Source organism: Monodelphis domestica, chromosome 6, assembly GCF_027887165.1.
Source record: "Monodelphis domestica isolate mMonDom1 chromosome 6, mMonDom1.pri, whole genome shotgun sequence".
NCBI classification, from domain to species: domain Eukaryota; kingdom Metazoa; phylum Chordata; class Mammalia; order Didelphimorphia; family Didelphidae; genus Monodelphis; species Monodelphis domestica.
The window spans coordinates 126479509-126504849 of NC_077232.1; the positions used below are offsets into that span (position 1 = coordinate 126479509).

The following is a 25341-nucleotide window of genomic DNA, read 5'->3' on the forward strand; positions in this document are numbered from 1 at the left end:
CCCCCTCTGGGTCCTCCCTGCTTCTCCCAAACCCTGCCGACGTGGCGGGGCGGGGAAAGGCCAGGGGGCGCTCGGGGGACCAGCTCAGCCGGCTCGAGCGGTAAGGAGCCCAAAGCACCCTTTTCTTTTCTTTCTTCCTTTTCTTTCTGTCTCCCCCAGCAGGAAGGTCATTCGCCCGCTCTTCCCAATTTCCCCGATGCTCTGGGCCTTTGCAGGACCCTGGGTGCCGCGTCCCAGGCTCAGTTGGAGGGCTAGGGGTGGGGTATCTGGCCAGTGTCAGCAGAAACTCTGGCGCCGAACCCGGCAAGAAACTGCGAGTTGTTCAGCGCAGGTACCATTGGAAAGGCACCAAGTGCAGGGAGTTTGTATCTGTGCCATCGCTGTGCCTATCCGGGGGTAGCTAGGATACCTGGGCAAGGGAGGGGGATGCTCCACGGTACTGAGACTCCGAGTTTCGATAGAGGTTAATTGGGATCAAGGTCCGGGGGGGGGGGGAGGAAACGCTAGTGCAAAGGTGATGGCAGAGATGTATTCTTTTAAGCTCCACGACCCTTCAGTAAGTGGTAGTTCTTTGTGTGACTATCTCCCCCAGACACAAACAGGCATTTCGGATCCCCTCGCCCACTTGTCCGCAATGTCCATCTCAGCCTCTCTGGTCCACGCCATTTCCAGACGCTCTATTGGAGCAGAGTTTTACTAACTTTCCCAAGTTTCCAGCGCGTAAGAGAGACAGCAGGTGTTACAGAACCTGAAAGACCTTGATTTCTGGAAGGAAAAGAGAGTCGGGAAAGCGGTAGTGGGAGAAAGTAAGCAACTTTGGCTTCTGTGGTCAGAGCCCCGGGTCTTTTTGTCTGCTTTTCAGCCGCATGGCCCTATATTTCACCTCTTTGCCAAAGCAGCCAGTGCTTGCCATACCTTCCTTTGCAGAGACTGCATCTTTCCATCAAATTTGCTCCGGGATCTGATGAGGATTTTCTTATTTTAGGGCAGGACTGTCTTTGGAACTATTTATTCAAAGTCTCTTTCTCTGGGAAGTCCCTCTCTCCTGGAAGTTTTGGTCAGGGAGAGTCTCCTGTTGTCAACTCATCCTATTCCTTCTCTAGGATACTGGAAGTGAATGAGGGTTTTCAATGGCAAATACTCTTCATGGATTTCCTTACTGCAGGATTCATCTGTCCCTCACCCAACCCTGAACAGGGAATTCCTAGCCAGAGAATGCTGAGGAATGCAAAAGATGTGTGTATATGTGTCTGTCTATCTATCCGTCTGTTGGCCTATCCCTCCCCTCTCTCTGTTTATCTATCTTTGTGTGTGTAGATATTATGTCAATCCTAGGCAAAACTGCGAATTAGACAAACTGCATTAAAAATATGCTGTCAATATCTCTTATGCGCATCACAGGATCGTAGATTTAGGACTGAAGTAGTCTTGAAAGATCATAAAGTTCAACTTCCTCATTTTATACATACAAGGAAACTGAGGCCCAGAAACCACAAGTGACTTACCAAAGGTCACAAAGATAGCAAATGGCAGAATTGGGAATGTGAACCTAGGTTCTCTGACTATATATGGAGAACTCTTTCCATTGTATCCTCATCTCTTCTTATCCATCAGTTGCCCTAATCTCCACTCTGCTTAGTACTCTCAAATGCCTCACCTTCCTTTCTTCTATTAATATCTGCTCTTAGGAAAAGTTCTGATACATTTACTCTTACTAAGGGGGGAGTTCTTAACCTGGGGCCTGCAGATTAAAAAAAAAATTATATCTATATTTCAATATAGTTTCCTATTTCATTCTTTGTATTTTATATGCATTTTAAAACTTTACTCTGAGAAGAGTTCCATAGGCTTCTCCACATAAAAAATTATTAAGAACCCCAGCACCAAGGTGTGCATTTTGAGCCAAGGGAATGAATTTCTAATGGGACAATTTCAAGGATTAAGGAATAAATAGGAGGATTAAGGAAAAAATAGGAGAGTTACTATTTAAAAGGTAGGGTAGGGATTGGTGCTTTCTTGCATGCCTTCTTATAAGACTATCTCTGTATCATTTGTTGCTTTTCTACACTGTCGTCAAAAATACCTTTGTTAATTGTGATTCTTATGAAAGTGCTGGTATTTTTTGTAATCATAATGTAGCCTTAAAAATCATGTAACACATTAGTCTCTGGAATGGGTAAAGTAAAAATGTGCTGAGAGGTTAATATCAATAGCCCAAACTAGTACTTTCTTGCATGTGAGAAATATAGTATAACTGGCATGGAAAAAGAGAAGGGATCAGGTAGCTTCCTCCCCTTTCTCACCCTACTTCAGGTTCTAATGTGATCAGCTGCTTACCTTTGTAAATTTGGGACTATAATTGGGCATTTTGCTGATAAAACAGACATACTAATGAATGCCTAAAAGAGTGATCCTGAATACCAGTCTAGATTAAATGGTCATGAAAGATTTAATCTTAACTCTCTTCAGTCCTCACCTTTTTTTTTTTTAAGTTTGGACCTTTTATACCATCTATATAGGTAACTCCCAGCATAGAAACTGGACAAGTCTGAAAGTTACAGTCTTAGAGAATTTAGTGGGCGACTAAAAATTTAAGTGGCCATAGCCACACAATAAGAGTTAGTGGACTTCAACTTAGGTCTTTTTTTTCCCCTTTATTTTATTCCAGTAACAAATTTACATATAAGTTTTCCAAGGTTACATGATTTGTGTGCTCTCCCTCCCCTCTTCCCTCTTCCCTCCCAGAGTTGATAAGCAATTCCACTGGATTATACATGTATTATCACTCAAAATCCGTTTCCTTATTATTAATTTTTGTAAGAGAGTAATTTTATAAGACCAAAAGCTCAAATAAACAAGTGACAAATCATATGTTTTCTTCTGCATTTCTACTTCAACAGTTCCTGTGCCTAACTCTTTTCATAAGTCTTTCAGAACTGTCCTGGATCATTGCATTGCTGTCATTAGCAAAGTCTATTATATTTGATCATCCCACAATATTTCAGTTGTTGTGCATAATTGAACTTAGGTCTTCTTAACACTAAAATTGACCCTTTTTACACTATGCAATTGTTTCTTTTCTACCAGGTCTTTTTTTTTTTCATTTTTAACCCTTACTTTTTGTCCTAGTAACAACTCTAGGACAAAAGGGCAAGTGCTAGGCAAAATAGGGTTAAGTGACTTGCCCAGGATTATGGTCCCAAACACTTCCTAAAGTACTTGAGGTCATATTTGAACCCAGGTCTTTCTGACTCTTGGCCTCGTACTTTATTCACTGTGCTACTTGTCTGCCCTTTCTAATAATTTATCTACCTAAACTTAATAAAAAACATTTATTAAGTGCCTACTATGTTCCAGAACTGTTTTAGGCACTAGGGATACAAAGTCAAAAATAAAACAGTCCTTGCCCCCAAAGAGCAGATGCTTTATTTTGTAAAACAATATAGAGGTATACTTAAGTATATACAAAGTACATAAAGGACAAGGACTAGACTGAACCTGTGATTTCCCTAATATAAAGACCTTCTTGGATAAGGCAACTCCCTCTGCCAAAATAGATAAACACATTATTTCAAGGTATTATGAAGGAAAACTGTCTCAATATATTAGATCCAGAGGATAAATAGCAACTGAAAGAATCTACCAATCCTCTCATGAAAGATATCCTAGAATTCCCAGATCAAAGAGAAAATATTACAAGCAGAAACAATTCAAATATTATGGATTCACAGTCAGGATCACACAAGATTTAGCAGCTTCCATCATAAAGAAACAGTCCAGAAGACAAAGGAACTGGGATTACAACCCAGAATCATCTACCTAACAAAACTGAGTTGAATCCTTCAGGAGAAAACAATGGATGTTTAGTTAAACAGAGGGCTTTCAAGCATTTCTGGTGAGCAAACCAGAGCTGACTAGAAAATCTGACATTCAAACCAAGTTTCAAGAGAATCATAAAAAAAGGTAAACATTAAAGAGAGACTAAGAGACTAAAGGACTAAGTACAGTTAAACTATTTACTTTCCTAAAGGGGAAGATGATTTGTGTAACTCTCAAGAATAAAGCAGTTAAAAGGTTTGCAGAGAGGACATAGGTATATAAGTAGGTTATGTTATAATGGTCTAAAAAAAAATAAGAATGAAAGGATCAGAAGGTATGCCCTAGGAGAAGGGAGAAGGGAGAGGTAGAATGGGGAAATTTTTCTCACATAGAAGAGGCACCCAAGGAAGAGCTTTTACATTGGAGGGTAAAATAGGGGGTTGGTGGACAATGCTTAAACCTGACTTTCATCAGAATTGGTTCAAAGAGGGAAGAATATATATTCACACTGAATTATGGATAGAAATCTATCTTACCCAATAGGGAATTAGGAAGGAAAGCATGTAAGAGAATAAGGAATGGGAAAGAATGACTTACTAGGATGGAGGTAGTGAACAAAAGTCAAATAAACTTTTGAGGAGGCAAAGAATAAAAAAAAAAGAGAGAAGATAAACCGAAAAAATATTATGGAGGGAAATACATAGTTATCATAATAATGAATGAGAATGGGATGAACTAACACCAAAAAACAGAAACATAACAAAGGATTAGAAACCAGAATCCTTCAATGTTGTTTACAAGAGATATACTTAAAACAGAAAGACACACAATTGAACTAAAGGACTAGGGCAGAATCTATGATGCTTCAGCTGAAATAAAAAAGGCAAGAGTAGCAATCAGACAAAGCAAAAATAGATGAAATTAAAAGAAATAATCAGAGAAACTGCATTTGCCTAGAAGGTATGTATAATGAAGTAGTATCAAAATTTTTTTACAAGTTTCTCTGAAAGAGAATGGAGTCAATTTATAAAATTAAGGGCCATTCCCTATTTAATAAATGGCCAAATAATATGAACAGACAGTTTTCAGAAGAAGAAAATGAAGCTATCTATAGTCATATGAAAAAATGCTCTAATATGCTTTTAAAAAACAAAAAACAAAACCTTTACCTTCTATCTAAGAATCAACACTGTGCCTTGGTTCTGAGGCAGAAAAGTGATAAGGGTTAGGCAGTGGGGGTTAAGTGACATGTCCAGTGCTAAATAGCTAGGAGGAGTTTGATACCAGATTTGAACCCAGGACCTCTTGTCTCAGGGCCTGACTCAATCTACTGAGCCACCTAGCTGCCCTGTCTAAAACACTATTGATTAGAAAAGAGCAAATTAAAACAAGAAAACACCTGAGGTATCTCATCACATATAGCAGAAATGACTAATGCTGGAGAGGATAGGGGAATATAAGTGCAATAACAAACTGTTGTTAGAGTACTGAACTGGTTTAACCATTCTGGAGAACAATTTGGAACTATATCTAAAGTGTAAAACCCTAATTAATCCACAATATCACTACTAAATCTGTATTGCAGAGGTCAAAGAAAAATTAAAAAGATATATATATATATATATATATATATATATACAAAAATACTTATATCAGTTCTTTATGGTGATAAAAATTGGAAATTAAGGCAATGCTCATTAATTGGGGAATGGCTAAAAAAGTGGTTACCTATGATTGTGTTGGAATACTATTGTGCTATAAGAAGTGATGAGGTGGGGTAGTTTCAGAAAAACATGACAAGACCTCTATGACCTGATGCAAAGTGAACTGAGAAGAACCAGGAGATCATTGTGCATAGTAACAGCAATATCATAACAATGGTCAACTAGGAAATTAGCCGATCAATACAATGGTCCATGGCAATTCCAAAAGACTCATCAGAAAAAATGCTATCCACCTCCAGAGACAGAATGATGAATTCTGAATACAAATGGAAGTATAATTTTCTCATTTTATTGTAATATGTTTTACATTTCGTATTTCATTCATATTATTTGCCTTTTCAGTGGGTGATAGAGGGAATGAGAGAGAGGGAGAGAATTTGGAGCTCAAAATTTAAAATGAAAAGAATTTTAAATAAATATTATTTTTTTAGAATATACTAAGAAAACTGTATAGGAACCTCTTGCTTCAGTTCACACATAAGCCTTTAAACAGTAAACAAATAGGTTCTTGCAGAGAGTAGATATTCAATAATTACTGATTTATTCTCTCCAATAGTCAGATCAAGATTCTTATTCCTTTGTACCAGATACTCCTGAAATGGGAAGGATTCTGATTAACTTCTGAGGGCATGATAGGAGTTTCCACATCTGGTGCAATGGACCACTCAGAGGTTCAGAGGAGTAATTACTGAAAACATATTGGGTGACCTTCATTTAAAATCAGCCTGCCACAAGGTCAGATGGGAGGAGGGTAGAGTGTCAGAAATTCCCTGCTCTACCCAGAGAGTAGTCCTTATACACTTCTTGCCCATAGAGTGCATATCTGGGCTTCAGGTCAACCCACTTGGGGCAAAATTAGCTCAAACTGCCCAAGGTCTATTCTCTAGTATCTTGGCTCATAATTGTTGTGCTTGTAGTTGGGACAGCTAGGTGGTTCAGTGAATAGAGCTCAGCATTCAAGTCTGGTCTCAATTCCTAGGCAAGTCACTTAATCGTGGTTACTTCAATTTCCTGGTCTGTTAAATGAGCAGGAGAAGGAAGTGGCAAATCACCCTAGTATCTATGCCCCTAAAAACCTGTCCAATAAGGTGACAGTCAGACTTAACTGAAAACTACTGAACAATGACAAAATTGGGTATTTAATTCAAGCTGCTAAAGGACTAGCTCATAGCAGGATGATGAATCTAATTTCAGCTTCTAAGTCCCAACTTAGAAACCTGGAAAATGCATTCCACTAGACAATCCTGATGCTTTGTACTCACAATATTCCACAACTGTCACCAGTTAGAATGATGATATAGAAACCAAACCCCACTAATGTGATCTTGGGGCACTCTGAGAGACCTGGCACCCATAAATAAGGAAGGAGGTGATATTTCCATTATACTCTGCCCTAATCAGATAGCATCTGAAGTATTGGGTTCAGTTCTATATTTTAGGGAAGACATCGATAAATTGGAAAGCATCTAGAGGAAACTGAGGATGGGGAAAAGGTAGGAAGAGGATTTTTTTGTTCAACTGGTTTTCAGTTGTGTCTAATTCCTTGTGGACCCTATTTGGGGGTTTCTTGACAAAGATACTGGAGTGATATGCCGTTTCCTCCTCCTTCCTTAACTTCTGTCCTAATTTCAACTCTAAGACAGAAGAATAAGGGGTTGGCAAATAGGCATTAAGGGACTTACCCAGGGTCACAACAGGAAGTGTCCAAGATCAAATTTGAACCCAGGTCCTCCCAACTCTAGGTCTGATGCTCTATTCACTGTGCTACCTAACTGCCCCTCGCCATTCCCAAGCACTGGTTTTCCCCTAAACTTCTTCCATCCCTATCTCCTCTTCCCTCATTTGCCATTGCCCTGCCAAATCCCAGTCTACAAATGGGAGAATGGGTTGAGAGTATTGCATGCTATAAGTATTTATGTCAAAGCTATGTTTCAAGCTATATTTCTATGACCATATTTCAAAGCTTAATATAAGTTATTTTTATCAGTTATCAGTCTGGTTTTTATCTATATTTATTCTTCCACTGATTAGTACAGATGATAGTTGCTTTAGTTTAATACATTCAAGTTATATAAATAAATGGAGAATCTCCAAGCACATTTCCCTTGATACCAAATAGAAAGCCCCATGAAAGTTCCAAGATTTTTATACTATATTTAACAGAAACCTCAAGAACTGGTATGATATAATGGATATGGCTTTGACATTGGAGTAAGGAAGATCTGTGTTCTAATTCCATCTTAGATACTACCTATATGAACTAGAACAAGGTACTTGATCACTCTACGCTTTGGTTTCCTCATCTGTGTGATAGAGGAATAATCCAGAGACTTTGAATGACAGAGCCTGGAAGAAATGCAAAGGTTTTCATCCTCTATCACATTTGTAATGAAGTGATTGGATTTGATGGCACTAAGGTCCCTTTTAACTTTAAACCCCTGATCTGGTGAACCCTTTTTTGACTTGTAGAAAGGCATTTGCTATTTCCAAATTTTATACTTAGTTCTACATGTCTGCATATGACCTGGTTAAAGATCTCTAATGAAAATTTTACAATCAAAATTAGCTAATATGATTTTTTAATCTGTATATTGAACAGAAATAAAATGTCTGAAGACACAAGTAACACTATAGTACCTGAAGAAAAAGCTGAAATAACCAGTATGCCTGATACGGATTCTTTACTTGGTGATCCTGAAATACACCATGAAACACCCCAAATTTTGAATGAATCACCACCAATTGGAGTAAAAGAAGAGGAAGACAAAAACATAAAAGTAGAGGATGAAGATATGGCTCACATCCAGCATCCTAACAATCCTCTAACAGAAGACACAGTTGCAAAGGAGCCTCCTTCTAATGGGGGAGTAACAGAAGATGTGCTTGTTGAGTGCATTGATTCTGTGAGCCTTGACCCAGACCCTGCATCTGAAGTGTTATTGAATGAGCAAAATAACCAGGTAAGTGGGCCTTATATAATTCAACTTGAATTCTGCCTAAGTAACACGTTTTTCTGTGTCTCTCACACTCTGCTAGGAGCAGTTGCTATTGTAACAATTTTTTTAAAGTGTACAATGTTATTTCTGCCTTCAAAGAATTAATCCTTTATGTTGGGAAACAACACACACAGAGAACAACTACTCTGAATATTAAGATATTTCTTCCCCCACTTCCACTAAGGGTTGCTCTAAGTGGCTAGAGAAAGGGTAAATAAAATAATATATTTTCATATTATTATAATAAAGCATACTGAACTTCTTTCTAGTCCGTAAAAACAAAGCAAAACCAATGTGACCATAGTATCACTCAACTGACAAACATTGTTAATAAAACAATATATTTTTATATTATCATAAAGCCCACAGAGCCTCTTTCTAGTATGTAAAAACAAAGCAAAACCAATGTGACCATGGTATCATTCAATTGACAAGCATTTATTAAAGTCTAGGCATTGTACTAGATGCTGAAGATTGAGACAAAAGCAAAATAGTCCCTCCCCTCAAAGAGCTTACATTCTAATGGAGAGACACAATATTTATATGTATAGGATAAAACACAAAACACATATAGTACATACATACAAGATAACCTGGGGGAGAAACTATCAGATGGCAAAGGTCCCGGTAGAAGAGAGTACTTGAACTGAGCCTAGAAGGAAGCTAGGGATTCTTAGAGACAAAGGAAGTACATTCCATGCTTGGGGGACAGAGTGTAAGAGGCACTGAGTTGGGAGATGGGATATTGGGATGTTGTGTGGGAGCTAGGCAAGAATGCTTCTTTGGTTGAATTATAGTGGGTATGAAAGAAAGTAATATGTAGTAATGCTGGGAAAGCAATATGGGCAAAGATGCTTAAATGCCAAGAAGAGGAGTTTATATTTGATCTTAGAGGTAATAAGGAACAGCTGGAGTTTATTGCCCAGAAAGATGGTTAGACCTGTGTGTTAAGAAAATCATGTTAGCAGCTATGTGGGAGATGGCTTGGAGTAAGAAGAGATGGAGGGGTCAGCTAGGTGGCTCAGTGGATTGAGAACCAGGTCCAGAGGCAGGAGGTCCTGGGTTCAAATTTGGCCTCAGATATTTCCTAGCTGTGTGATCCTGGGCAAGTCACTTAACCCCCCATTGCCTAGCCCTTACCGCTTTTCTGCCTTACCACAGTATTGGTAAGGGTTTAAACAACAACAACAACAAAAGAGATGAAGCAGCAAGACAAATTAGAAGGACACTGCAATAATCCAGCTGAGAGTTGTTGAGGCTCTGAACTAGGGTGGTGGCTATCTGAGTGGAAACAGAAATGTTTGAAAGAGATGTTGGGGATTAGAAACCACAAGATTTGGGAACTTCATGGATATGTGCAGTAAAAAGGCATGACACTGAAGCTGTATGTCTAGATAACTGGAGGGATGGTGGTACCTTCAAATAGGAAGAGAGAATTCCAAAGAGGATTGAGTTTGAGGGAAAAAATAATGAATTTTGTTTTGAACTTCTTGACTTTGAGTTGCCTATCAAACATTCAATTTGAAATGTCCAACAGGAAATTATTGATGTGAAATGGAGCTTCAGAGAGAGGCTGGGGCTGGATAGATCTGAGAGTAATCTACACAGAGAATCTGTAGAACTTGATAAAGTCACCAAGTGAGACAGTATATAAAGAGAAGGAGAAAAGGACCCAAGATAGAGCATTGAGGATCTCAGGAAGGAGGCCTGTAATGCATGAGGATCCAGGAAAAGACATCAAGAAAATACAGTTAGAGACATAGGAGAAGAACCAAGAAATACCAGTGTCACAAAAATCTGGAGAAGAGAATATCCAGGAAAGGGTACTCAACAGTGCCAAATACTACAGAGAAGATCTATTATGAAACTATCCATTTTTGTGGGGAGATTGTGATTTGGGTTGGTAAAAGAAACATTCTGTGGATTGGGAAACAATGCATTCTAACCTTGATGATAGTGTGTATTTGTAAAGTCCTTTGCAAACCTTAAAGTGTTCTGTAAATGCTAGCTATCATCATCATCATCATCATCATCTCCATCTCTAAGGTCCCTTTGGGCTCTATAATGCTATGCAGTGCTATGTTACACTTCCAGTGAAGAGGCACTCTGCCTCAGGGAACAACCCATTCTAGGCTGATGAATACTGAGAAAAATTCTTCCTTTCAAATCCTCCTCATTCCCAAGCCCCAGCCTAATAGACTGTGTTGTTCATGTGCTCTTGGACCAAAAGGAGGAAACAAGTTCAACAATATTATGAATGTAAAAGGCCCCTAAACTTCATTGCTTTGATATTCTTTTCTCCCTTACAAGGTAAAACTTATTTGTTCTCATTTTTAAAAGGAAGGAGATGAAAGAATATTTGTACTTGGTCATGTAGCTAATGGCAGTTTATGCAAGGAAAATGCATTTCTTAACTTTATTCAGTATTTTACTCCCTGGTCATTTTATTGCTTTCACAAACTTGTGGCCTTTATGTAATTTTATTTAAAACATGAGTATTCCAAAACTTGCAAATGAGTTGTATTCTAAAAGTTTGTAAATCAGGTTGGAACCCAGAATTAATTCTCCCATAGAAACAATGTCATTCATTGTAGCATTAAAAATATGATATAACATAGATAATGTTAATTTGTGATTTTCTTAAGTCAGAATTTAGCTGGAGGGATCCATTTCTATTTGTATTTGGCCCACTGATCTAAGCCCCTCAATTTGAATGGTCAAATTGAGTCCATATATTCAGTGATTTACCCAAGGTCATGCAGCTTATAAAGGGTAGAGTCATAATATGGACTCTGTCTGAGTCCAGTGTTTTATGTCCTACTCAATGTGGCCTTCCCAGTACAGACCTCAAAAGCCCATTTAACCCAAATTGTAGTTGAAGTCTAGTACTTTACCAGTATTACCATGGAAACTCACCCCCTTTCAATTTAAAACTATGGTTAGTTTTCCCCAGCTATGGTTGTATTGAGGATATTTCTTCTCTTTTCCCCCTCCCCTTATCAGGATCTGTCTCAAAGAGTGTAACAGCAGGTATTTACATTTCACTTTAAGATTTGCAAGATATTTTTATGTAATCAGTCAATAAACATCAGTCAATAAACAATAAACATCAATTACAAAAAACATACAATTACAATAAAACATCAATCCCTTCTGTGTCCCAGGCACTATGTAAAAGAAGAAAAGTAAATTGATAGTCTAATTCTCAAGGAATTCACTGTCTAAAGGGAGATTGACTCATCCGATCCTCTCAATGATCTGTGATGTATTCCTGGTATTATGATCTCCATATTCTAGATGAGGAAACTGGACTTGGATTAAGCCACTTGGCCAGAGTCATATAGCCAGTAAGTGTCAGAGGTGATATTGAAGCCCAGGTCTCTCTCTTCTGGCTCCTACCCCAACTCTATCAGCCTGTCTGTCAGGAGAGGATTGAGCTTATAAAGGATCAGCTAAATATATCCATCTGAAATGAAATCTGCAGGACACATCATTATCTCCCTTTCTAGAAGCCCTCTGGGCCCTAGCTCCCAAACTGTATAGGGTCCTGGACCACACAAGATCCTCAAGGGATAGAAACCACCTACACTACTACCTAACTTCTTTCTCAGGCATATGGTAGCCAAGGTCTCATACCCCGACACCAGGACACACAAGAGGGAAAAAGCAAACCAGGAGGCCAGTCATGACACTGAAGGCCTCTTGGAACCTTGCCTGCTGTCTACTTTATTCTTTCCAAAACTGAACAAGAGCACATGAATCCTTGCAGGAGTTGGGGTCAACCTGAGTCAGCAACCCAGGACTACAGTGTGTTACTATGGAAGTTTACCATATTACTACCATGTCTCTGTAGTACAAGGGGCTGGGTTCAAATCTACCTTTTATTATCTGTGTGACCTCAGGCAAGTGAAGCTCCTTAGCCTCAGTTTCCTCATCTGTAAAATAAGAGAGTTGGACTAGATGGCCTCTCAGGTTGCTTTCAGGTCTAAGTGAAGAAAACAGACAGCTAATTTAAACACCTGCTAGATCTCAGAAGAGGTCTTGATGCTATCTCCATGCCTAGCCCAAGTTGGGAGCCTCTGACTTTTTGCTAATGCTCCTCTCTCATAGTTCTAGGATGTAGTTGGCCTGGGCTACAAGGTTCCTTAGGGGCTGGAACAGAATGAGAGTCAGGAATAAGAACCTGAAGGTTTGGTGGACTAATATAGACATCTAGAGAGAAAGGAGAGTTGGGTGTTCTGTTATTATAGTTTCTTGGGAACCACTTCATATTCTGGCTAATTCCTCAGCCATCTCCTTTCTTTTCTTTGTCTGGCCTCCAAAAGGATTGGCCAGTTTGTTTTCATTCCTAATGCCATCCACTATTGCTTCTGATCAGGGTTTGATGACTTCCTGGTCTCCTAAAGAACACAGCACATGTCTCATTGCTTTTTCCTCATACTTTATCCTTGAGGAAGTATATGAAAGTCAGTATGATGTGATAGAAAAAGTCCTGTCCCTGAATTAGGAAGCCTGGGCTTTATTCCTGGATCTTCCCCTTACTAGCTGTGTGACATGAACACAGGTAAGCCACTTAGCTTGTGAGCCCTAGTTTTAAGCTTTATTTTCTCTCTCTTTTTAAAAAATTCCAAACATTTAATTTTAAATTGATTGAATCAATGCAGCCAGCTAAATTGCTTAGAAACTCTTCATCTTACATATTTCAATGCTAAAATATTCTAACAACTTTTCAATTACTCTGAGCTCCATAGGATTCTATTCATCCATTCTATCTCATTTAGTCTGCCTCTTATATAGTCCTACTGTGTTCTCATGTGGCCTTATTCTGTCCTTTTAACTCTACTTTTTTCATTTTATATCATTTCATAAATATTTTGAGTAATTCAGAAATCTTCAGATTTCATTTCTTATATTTGTTAGAGGCAGTCAGGAAGACCTGAGTTTAAATTTAGCTTTTGACACTTATTTGCTTTGTGACCCTGGGGCAATCACTTAACTTTTACTTGCCTCAGTTTCTTCATATGTAAAATGGAGATAATAATAGCACCTACTTCCCAGGGTTATTGTCAGTATCGAATGAGATGATTATTGTAAAGCACTTAGCATAGTGCCTAACATATAGTTGGTACTATAAAGATGTCTGCTGTCATTATTAGTGGTCTTACTACCAGCATTGTTGAACCTCAGTTTCCTCATCAGCAAAATGTAAATGTTAATGCATCACTTATTTTACAGAATTGTGAAGAAAATGCTCTGTAAACACCATCATTAATTATCAGGTACATGGCAGTTGATATTTTCTAAAGATTTTTACTGATAAAAATGGAGAAACAGACATGGAACTCAAGGAATAGAAAAATAGCCACATCTATATCTTATCTAACTAGAGGTTTTACAAATAGCATTCAGAACACCAGTAGACCACACTCATACAAAAAGATAGAAAGAGCTTCACTTGTACCTCACCAAAGGACCTTCGGTATAAGTCTTCCTTTGGTTCTGGAAAATGAAGCTGCCTATTCACATGACCTCAGTTTAGGAGGATGGGTCTCCCCACCACTATGGCTCCAGAATAGCTCGTTTTGGGTGGGCTTCCTAAAGTCTTATACCGATTATCACAAGGGTTGACTGCAGCCTTAACAAATGTAGTGATCTAAAACGAACACCTTTTGCATACAGCAATCATGAGCAGATTAGATAATGATAAAAGCAAAAGTTGGCAGAATTCCTTTGATGACATGGCTCAAATCAGTCATTCTGCCTGTTCCTAACTACTTTTCTCCTCTCTTCTCTCCCACTCTGACCAGTCTGCAACAGAAGTATGAATCCCTCCTATCCCTGGTTCTCTTCTCTGACCCAGCCTCTATTTCTTTCTTTCTTTCTTTTTTTTTTAACATTTGGATCTTATAGACAAAGCCTATATATAGATGCTAATAATGGGATAGTGTATGTTTGAAGAAAGATTCATTGTACATTAGAGAAAAAAACATTTTCAAGCTCTCAGTCTTCCCCCACGCATGCGCCAATATAAAAAGGATGAAATGTTTTCTTAGAATCATTCATATATTCTTAGAGTTCAGAGAGATCATAGAAGCCATCTTGTCCACTCCTCAGAACTGAATCTCTGACCAGTGACTAAGCATGTTTCTACTTTGAACTACTCTAATAAGAGACACTAACTCCCTCAGGAGTCAGGCCATTGGGCAACTTTAATTTTTAGAAAGTTCTTTACACTGAGCTCCAATTTCTACCCGTGGATCGTAATTCTGACACCTGGGACCAAGCAGAATTCTCTCCTGTGGAATTGTCCTTGAAATGAATGAAGTCCACTATTGTGGTCCTACTTGCTGAGTCTTCTCTTGTCCAGGCAAAGCACTCTTAGATACTGCATGCTAGTAGGAATAATTCACATTTTTACAGAAATATGGGTTTATGGATTAGAAACTCCTTTTCTCTTAATAACCCTGTAATTTAAAAAGCACAAGTATCATTATCCCATTTTAAAGAGGAGGAAACTATGGCTCAGAAGTGACTTAACCAGGATCATCCAGCTTTGGTCTTTAATCCCAAGCCCTCCTGATTCTAAATCTAGTATTCTTTCCACTATGCCACCCAAGTATATTTTAGGCATTAAAAAAACGAGTGGGCTTTTGGTGGGAGGATAGGGAAGCTATGTGTAAAACTAGAGAAGTAGTCCACCAAAATTTTCTAAGCAAGAGGATATAAGCAACCATTTACCTTTATATAGAAAAACAACAACCAAAATTTGGATTTGGGTAACATTTATTTCCATTTGCTAGTCAATTACCAGCTGTCAGATCCTATTAAGTATATTATCAGTCTGAAACAAAAGCTGCTACTCCCATGCCAATATTAGCCCTCCCTGGTCATGGGTGGTGATTTGTTCCAATGAAAGGATGCTGTTAATCAGACTTGCATCTGTCCTTACCACAGTAAAATATTGCTGCCAGTGCATTGTTTTGATGAGTCAAATCAGAGTATAAACCAAAAACTCTACTTGCATTTTATTTCAGAAGTGATGAGCTTTCCCTCCCTATCATTGTGAATGTTTCTCAATCTTTTCTTAAATAAAAAATTAGTATTTCAATTTCTATAGACTGTTAGTTGTGAAAATATCAGATTTGTTTATTGGTAGATGGCATTTTAAATTTACTCAGGAAAAAACTATAGAAAGTGTAATTAATGGAAATGTCTTAATTTTCCTCTTTTAAAAAAATGTCTCTTTTTATAGTCAATTGGTTCAATAAACCCAAGAACATAAGTTATTGGGAGAATGACTCCCTATTTGGCAAGAACTACTAGAAACTGGAAAGCAGATTGTAAAAAGTCAGATATAGATCACCATTTTACATCATACACCAGGGTAAGCTCCAGATGGATACACAGACTAACTACAAAAGGTCACATCACAAAAACAATGAAAGGAAGAAGCTACCTAATACAACTATGAATTACAAAGTGAACATAAACACTATATAATTTCATTTTCATGAATCTTTTTTAAACTTGCATAAATCAATAATGCAGATAGGCTAAAAGATAAATTGTCACAGTGGGAAATTTTAGATAGGGGTTCATAGTTAATGAATTTGATCTTCTTTTATAGCCATTTCTCAATTACCTGCTTTTAATCTTATCCAGGCACCAAGAGAATCCATTGTCCTATTCCTATGGCCAAGTTTCCGTTCAATTCGTTTACCCAGATTACCTGTGATTTTCTTATATTTATACACACATTGGACCTAGAGGATTGAAAGTTAACTGTAATTTGAGAGGCACATAAATTCAACTTGATAAATAGCATTTGGGATAAAGTTGTTGGAAACACTTTCAAGTGGTCTTTTCATCCTACTTTAAGATACTGTTTTTTTCTTTCACATAAACCTCATGTTCCTTGCCATGAACTCCCAGAGAATGAGAAAACTATGGATCAAGGAGCAACAGATAAGTTTCTTTTTATTTTTAATCAGGCTCTCAGCTACCACATACACAACCAGTCAATTCAGTACCAAAGGGCACATTGCAAAGTATGTTGGGACAGTTTTATGACTTTGTTAAACTCTGATCCATCAAGTCATACCTGTTAGTGACTTTTATATCTTCTTCATTTTAAAACTTTGTTGTTCTTTTCTTTTGGGGAAATAAACTGGCGGCTGATGTGATTAATTTCTCCTCTTCTAGGATGGAGATTCTTCTTCTCAAAGTAGAATGTGGACAGGATGGGGATCCTGGGGGAAATCCCTGTTGTCATCTGCATCTGCTACAGTTGGTGAGTACTGAATAATGCACTGGATTCACAAAGATGGGAATTCTTTGGAAATAGGACTAGAAAAATACCACATGCTAGTAGAGTTAAGCATTAGCTTCAACTCTTTACCTTTTGTGATATACCCTTAAAGTTTGAGCATGTATTTTTTTTAAACCCTTACTTTCTGTCTTAGAATCAAAACTATGTATTGGTTCCAAGTCAGAAGAGTGATAAGAGCTAGATAATGGGGATTAAATGATTTGCCCAGGATCACACAGCTAGGAAGTGTCTGAGGCCAGATTTGAACCTAAAACCTAGCCCTGGCTATCAATCCACGAATCCAGTTAACTATCCCCAAACTGAAGTATTTATTTAAGTTTATGATCTTACTGGACACAAATAGAAATTAGTGGGCAAGAGAAGGGAAGGAATACTAAATAGGGGGATTAAGTTGAACCAGGGCAAAAAAAGTACTTACTTACATAAGGAAGAGAGAAGATGGCATTCCCTGAGTCATTCCTTCTCCCTTTAGGGCATTTCAGAATGAACTCACAGAGCTCCAAAGACAGCAGCATTGTAAAGATAACTGCTCCTTCCTCCTTTCCCCTTCCCTGCCCACCTCCTCAGTCAAACCCTTATGGGTCAGGTGAAGATTTTTTTTTTTAAAGATCAAATGAACAGCTGCAGACACATCTGGAAGTGGTCACTTGGCTTGTGATGCTGCAGGGACAAACCATATATGTTAACTGGGGGATTCTGTCTGCAGGTATACCATTACAGTCTTATGGTCCAAGGGCAATGGGAGCAGACATTGTCCTTCTTAAGTCAGTCAGAGCGGCCATTAAAGATTTAGCTAGTTTTGGTTTTGTTTTTTGATATTTTGACAAATTTATTTTTTAAGACAACAGAGATGAAAATTGATTCTAGAAGTCACTTACCTGGGGAAAATATTGTATTAACCAAAGATAAAAATGCATAACAAAAGAGGAGTCATATAGGATACATGGATAGCTCTGATGTCAAGTTTTGAAGATGTCTGTGTTGTTTATTACATATGTTGTTTGTTAGAACCTAGGTGAATCATTTTCTGGTTTTTCATAATCTTTTCAACAGACCTAGTGAATATAATATAAGCTGATAATTCTATATCATTTGAAGGTTACAAACTTCTCATTTTATCCTCACAGCAACCCTGTAAGGAAGGCGCTGTATTTTATAGATTTTTATTGACCTATTTTATAGATGAAAAAACTGAGGTCCAGTTATTGTAAGTGGCTTATCTCCATGATCACCTGGCTACCTCATGTCAAAGACAGGATTCATATCCAGGTCTCTAGGCTATAGCCAGGATGCTTTCCACTATACTATGCTGTTTCTGTTGTTATCAATTTAGGGGAGAAAGAGTTCCCTCTGTTGGAGAAGGGGAAGAAAAAAGGACAGGTCTTAGGAATAGGGAGGCAAATACCATGGCAAGGACATCAAGTCAGCAGCTGGGGTTAATAGCTTTAAGGAAATGCACCTGCATTTCCCCTAAGCTGAAGTTGCTGCCAGGACATAAAAACAAGGAGAAACAGGATTTTCCAGGCTGACCAGCCTCAGAATACTGTTAGATCAGAACATTATACATGAGAGAGGACTGTTAGGAATGGATCCAAGAATACATTCTGGGTCATTCATTAGAGATAAACTCTGATCGTTCCCTCTATACTTAGCTTAGAGAGGAGCAAATATCCAGGCAAGAATAGCATTTCAATTAGCCCTAATGAATGAAAAGCCAAATGACCAAGCTCTGATGGTATTCACTCTGGAGGGGTTCTGGTTGCACTGATGTTATGCTCTAAGTTTATTCTGAGTGGCTCTAGTTACTGCCCCGTAGCCAAGAGCTCCTCTGACTCTTCTGGGTCCCCTTTGGTATCTGCTTACGTTCCAGCAGTCAAGTCTTTTTACTTAAAATACAAAGGACATCCAAGATCAGACCTCTCACAAATGCACCTTAGCCATGTATCTAAGCATCAGTTCCAAGTTAAATCACCAGTCTCCGGAAAAAAGACGTTTGACATTGGGCATGGGAATTTAACAGGGAGAAAGAAGAGCCATGCTGGAACCAGCAAAACCACAGGGTTGCACAATTCTGGTGTCTGGCACATGCTGCCTCCTGTCTCTCTATCTCAGGATGCCTTGCTGCTTCAGCAAGGCTAGTTTGCCAGTCCTGTGGATAGCAACTAGTTGGCAGATGGTACAGGGGCCTGGTCCGTTCTCTATAGAAATTGCTTCTCTGGATAATGGATATGGCAGCCGAATGAAAAGCAGGATTGCTGGTTTGGTGAAGGTTGTCACTCCCAGGACTCCTATGCCTATTTACCCATTTGTAGCAATTGGTCAGTAGTTGTGCTGGAAGGTAGGCACTAGAGAGTGATAAGTGACAGAATCATGAAAAAAATCAACAAAAAATCAAAATCAACAAAAAGGGCCAGACCCTGGGAATGAAGTTTTTTTTTTAATTTTTTTAAACCCTTACCTTCCATCTTGGAATCAATACTGTGTATTGGTTCCAAGACAGAAGAGTAGTAAGGGCTAGGCAATGGGGGTTAAGTGACTTGCCCAGGGTCACACAGCTGGGAAGTATCTGAGGTCAGATTTACACCCAGGACCTCCTGTCTCTAGACCTGACTCTCCATCCACTGAGCTACTCCCAGGAATGAAGTTTAAGAAGCCCATCCAGTCCATAAAATTCACCAGCTTGCCAAGCAGGTCCATGATACAAAGGTGATTAATAAACCGGCTCTAATGTCTTTGTTGGGTTTGTGAAATTCCATCTTGATATCTCTCTTCAACTGAGGCTGGGCTAGAAGCCAGTCTGGTGGTTGGAGGAAAATTGCTTTTCCTAAGACTCAAGTTTTAAGGAATATGGTAGTCAAGGTCAAGGTGGTAGTTGTATTTGATTTGCTTAGTGTATATGGTCTCCTATGTCTCCCTTGGGGGTGCCTTGTTGCTTCAAGTAAAGAAGAAGCTATTGCTTTCTGAGGCAGCCCCTTCAAATTTTATATATAATCCTTAATCAAGCCTCAATTTAGCTCTCTCTCCACCTTTCCCACTCAGCTATTAATTCTGTCCTCTGGCACCCGCAGAAATTTGCTTCGTTGGGTGTTTAGTATTGAGCTTTTGTTTGTTTCATTCTGCCATCTCTAGAGCCATTTTCTAAACTTTCCAGGGGTTGGTGATAGCTAACTGGTACTTTGCTCTGTCGGATTTACTATCATACCCTTCTTGGGTATCCTGTTGTCACCTAATCTTTGCCTGGTACACTTTACTACCAGGAGGCTGGCCTCATTCCAGGCTCCCATTGTTTTGCTAACCAATACGAAGCTTAAAGTGGGGGATGATACTCACTTCTCCACTCAAGAAGCTGGATAGGATTTCTGTTGTATCTTCTCCACTGATCTCTTAGGTCCAAAAGACATTTACCTTGCCCTGTAGTTTGATATCATACTCTGGCACATAGAATTACTTTTGATGCTAATATTGCACTTCTCTTTCTCATGCACCATAAAGATTATGTTCAGCATATTATGTTACAGCTTGCAATGCTTGGCAAATTCCAGAGGCTCATGGTGAATAAGACTCTGAGTGTATAGTAATATAGTTGTTACTATTTGCTTTATCATTTCACTTTTGATTGAGAAAATGATAATGACTTTTTAAAAGACAGTTAGGTATTTTCTTTTTATTACTACAGAACCTGAAATGAAAGTCTAATGGGCATAACCTTATCCTAACCTTTTTCTATTTATAATTCCCATTTAGTGGGTCATTAGACCTGAGGACTTCATATTTCTTCTTCCTTCCTTCCTTCCTTCCTTCCTTCCTTCCTTCCTTCCTTCCTTCCTTCCTTCCTTCCTTCCTTCCTTCCTTCCTTCTGTGACAAGGAAATCACTCTAAAAGACTGATATATATTAATTTAAGGTCGCCAAGGAATTCAGCTATATAATTCCTAAATGAAAACTCAAATCAGCTGTCAATCTTTTATGGAGTTTAATTACAATAGGAGGAAGAAAGGAATTAGAGATAGAGAGAGAGAAAAAGGGAGAGAAGGGAATAGGGCTTAAATACCCCTTCTGTTTAGGCTGGGCCAAAAGGCCCAAGCCCTTAGATTGCTGGGGCAAAGAAAGGAGATCAATCCCTATTACTCACGTGACCAAAATGGAGAAACAGTCTCAGAGGCCCCCACCTTCAGCTTCCTTCAGAGCAAGCTTCTCAGAGCACACTCCCACCACTCAGACAAACTCCTCAACCACCCCCCTCTCCTCTTCAGACCCCCCTATCCTTAAGGAAACCATCCAAGTTCCCTCCCCTCAGTCCTCACCTCTACCAATCACCTGTCCATCAATTTCCCTGTGCCAATGGAGGCTCTAGCTTAATCCAGGACCGCCCAGAGGTCTCTGGCTTGCACATGTCTGTTGAAGGTCATATTTTCAAATAATTAAATCTTTGATCCTTTGCTACAGCCCTTTCTAAATCCTGTTAACCTGAGTAGGGTAGGGATTGGAATAATTAAATTTTGATCTAGGCTGCAGCCCTTACTCAATCCTGTTAGGACTGAATAGGGTGGAGATTGATTCCAAGTATCTCCATTGTATCAATTCTAAAATCAATCATGACTCAAAGAAATTCCTGTTCTATGCTTAAGCATAGGTCAAAGTCCTTTCCATTGTTCAGCAAAAGGTTTCTGTCCTAAAGTAATCTTAAGAAGGTAGGAGAAGGAACCTCCCATGCCAATGAGGTTCATATTCCAATAGTCAAGACCCACTATCAATAGGAAATTTTTCAAGTATAAATTTCCCAATGGTGAAATTTCCAACATTTATAAGTCTAAGAAATATTGAGGTTTACACTTCCTTCCTTCCTTCCTTCCTTCCTTCCTTCCTCCCTCTCCCTTCTCTTCCTTCCTTCCTAATTCCCTTTCTCCCACTTTGTCTCCTTATTCTGCCCTCCTTTCCATACTCCTTTTCTTTCTTTTTTCCCTCCTTCCTTTTTTCTTCCTTCCCTTCCTTGCTTTCTATCTTTATCAGTTCTAGGATTTTGTTATTGGAGAGCTCCTTTGATGCAGACAGCAATTTTTAGGTGACCAAATGTTAGAAAGTTGCTTGGGTCACTGAGACTTTAAGATCTTGGTAATGGCCAGCATTGAACCCAGATCTCTTCCCTTCTTCTCTTTTCATATTCCTCTGTTCTTCTTTTCTCTCCTTGCTCTTCTTCCTCTCCTCATGTTAGAGTCACTGAAATGCTTCCTCTTCTGTTAGAATCTTTCCCTGTCTGTGCTAAAGGAATGACTATCTTCAGTGAAAAAACCCCAAAACAAGAGAGTACAAAGCATAAATGTCCTTATCAGTGAGCCGCTATCACAAACCAACAAAGACATTAGAGCCAGATTCTTAAACTTATTTTTTTTTTTAAATCATGGACCCATTTGACAAGTTTGGTGAGCTGATGAAGTTTATGGACTGGGAGGACTATAAAACTTCATTCCCAGGGTCTGGCCCATTTTGTAGCTGATGATTCTATCATTTAACACTTCCTTACCCAGCTCCTGTTCTGTGATCTTGTCTGTAAATGAACAACTCTCTCATACTATATTTTGAGAATAATAGCCTAGCAATCAAAGTGAAACTTAGCAACATAGAAAAATATGTACAGACCTGTATGTTAGCCTAAATGTATGCTATGAATTCCAATGCCAATAGCTGCAAGAACTCACATGAATAGCATTTGAGAGTGTCTGAGTAATGAAATGGTTCTAGTCTGTATGTTTGTCTCTTAGTCAAAGCACTGCTACTTTTCCCCCACTCTTGCCAAAAGACATTTTCTCCTTCTTTTTGGGGGGAGTGAGTGGAAAGGTTAGTTGTTGTTTTGGGTAAAAAATTTATAGATTCGGAGCTGGGAAGAGATCTCAAAGGTCATCTAGACCAACCCCTTGATTTTACAGAAGACGGAACTGAGCCCTAGACAGGTGAAATGACTTATCCAAACAGAGCTCAGATTCTAATTCTAAATCCAGATACACTCCAAACCATTGTTCTTTCTGCTGTTGCCATGTTCCTTACCAGTCACACAGAACTATGCTGAAAAAGCAAAGCCTTTACGTGGATAATGAAATGTGTTACTTTAAAAGGGATTATAAAATGGAAGTAAAATCTGATTGTTTCCATAGTAACAATATTATAATAAAGGATGTTTTCTAACCCAATCTCCAGCTTTTTTAAAAAATTGAAATAGCCATATTTGAACCAATTTGGGTCAAGAAGGGAACTGCCAATTGGTTAATCAAACAAACCAACCATACCTCTGGGGACTTTAATTTTTAATTTTTATTTTTTCCAAGTTTTGGAAAAGTTTAATTAATTAATTTAGAATATTTTCCCCTGGTGACAAGATTCATGTTCTTTCCCTCCCCTCCCCCAACCTCCCTCCCATAACTGACATGCAATTCCACTGGGTTTTACATGTGTTATTGATCAAGGCCTATTTCTATATTATTGATATTTGCACTAGGATGATTGTTTACAGTCTACACCCTCAATCATATCCCCATCAACCCATGTGATCAAGCAGTTGTTTTTCTTCTGTGTTTCTACTCCCACAGTTCTTTCTCTGAATATATATAGCATTCTTTCTTATAAGTCCCTCAGAATTGTCCTGTATCATTGCATTGCTGGATTGTGCCACAGTGTATCAGTATCTTTGTACAATGTTCTCCTGGTTCTGCTCCTCTCACTCAGCATCTATTTCTGGAGGTTGTTCCAGTTCCCATGGAATTCCTCCAGTTCATTATTCCTTTGAGCACAATAGTATTCTATCACCATCATGTACCACAATTTGTTCAGCCATTCCCCAATTGGAGGGCACCCCCTCATTTTCCAACTTTTTCCCACCACAAACAGTGTGGCTATGAATATTCTTGTACAGGTCTTTTTCCTTATTATCTCTTTGGGGTATAAACCCAGCAGTGCTTTGGCTGGATCAAAGGGCAGACAGTCTTTTAGCACCCTTTGGGCATAGTTCCAAATTGCCCTCCAGAATGGTTGGATCAATTCACAACTCCACCTCTGGGGACTTTAAGTAACTGGAGGAACTTCCCTAGTGGAATAATCAAGCAATGAACTTGTCTAATGGTGGGAGAATTTGAGGGTTTGGAGTCAAGGAGAATTCCTCTGGGGAATGAAAAAGAATGTTTTCTCACAGTCCTTTACTGTCAACTCCATACTCATTAGAAAGACCAGGTCAGTAACACACAATGAATCCAGACGGGATCAAATAGAGTGGACGGTAGGAAACAATATATCTGTCCAGGAATGATAGTCACCTAAAGAAAGGCTTTAATAGCTTAAAATGGCACCAAGTTTTTGGGACATTTATATAAGGTACTAGTACTAATATGTAAAATCAAGAATCATTTCTCAATTGATAAGTAGTCAAAGGACATCAACCAAATATTAATAATTCTGTGTGTGGATGTACATGTGTGTGGCAGTAGTTCCTGTAAATATATGTGTATATATGTGCAGGGGTATCTAGATATATTGGGCAGTGGGGGAATTAGTTTTGGAGGCTAATTTAATAGTCCAGGTAAAAGAAAATAGGGCACAAAATTAGGATGGCAATCTTAGGAATATGTAGGAATACATATTTTTTAAATTAATAAATGTGTCCTGTGACAAGTAAAAATCTATACCTCATAACTTTTTCTCATCATAAACTTTAGCATAGCAAAATTACCTTAAGTTTTTAAAAAGTGTTTTATAGCCATTATCACATTTGAGCTCTCAAACAACTCTGTGAAAAAGCTACCACAGGTATTATCATTCCCATTTTATATAAGAGGAAACTGGGCTCCATAAAAATGATACTCATCATCACACAGATCAAATTTTGACTGGTTGCCTCATTTGGAGAGTAGGGTACATTTGTCCTCATTGTTGAAGTTTTTCAGGTTGAGACTAGATAAGATTTCTGTATCAGTGAAGATTTGGATTAGGTGGTCTCTGAGGGAAGCCTTTTTTTTTATCCATTTCTTTACAGTTGACTGATGGTTCAGCAACTACTTCATATGCTATATATGACATTTTTCAACAAACATTTAAGTATTCACTATGTCAGGAACTTTCCCAGTCCCCTTTAATTCTAGGTCCTTCCCTCTGATTATCTCCATATAAATCTCCAATTTGTTATATGTGGGTATATATATATATATATATACATATATATATACATATACATATATATTGTATACACACACACATATATATACATACATATATCTATATCTTATTTACATGTGATTGCCCCCATTAGATTATGAGTTCCTTGAAAGCAGTATTTTTTCCTTTTCTTTGCATCCCTAGTCCTTACAACAATGCCTGGCACATAGTAGGTGCTTATTAAATGTTTGTTAACTAAGTTCTGGGAATATAAATACAGGTAGAAAAAAAAGATAGCCCCTGTCCTCAAGGAGCTTACATTCTAATGGGAGGGGGGG

At 38.5% G+C, this 25341-nt stretch overlaps 1 protein-coding gene across 1 annotated transcript in view; it reads left to right on the forward strand.

Moving 5' to 3' along the window:
• Window positions 1-9: 9 nt before the first annotated feature.
• FAM114A1 (family with sequence similarity 114 member A1) overlaps window positions 10-25341 on the forward strand; it is a 75287-nt gene continuing 49955 nt past the window's right edge. The window contains exons 1-3 of the mRNA XM_007496562.3: window positions 10-100; window positions 8143-8503; window positions 16742-16829. Coding sequence (XP_007496624.1) covers window positions 8150-8503; window positions 16742-16829 — 442 coding nt within the window. The 5' untranslated portion in view covers window positions 10-100; window positions 8143-8149. The remainder of the gene's footprint in view (window positions 101-8142; window positions 8504-16741; window positions 16830-25341) is intronic.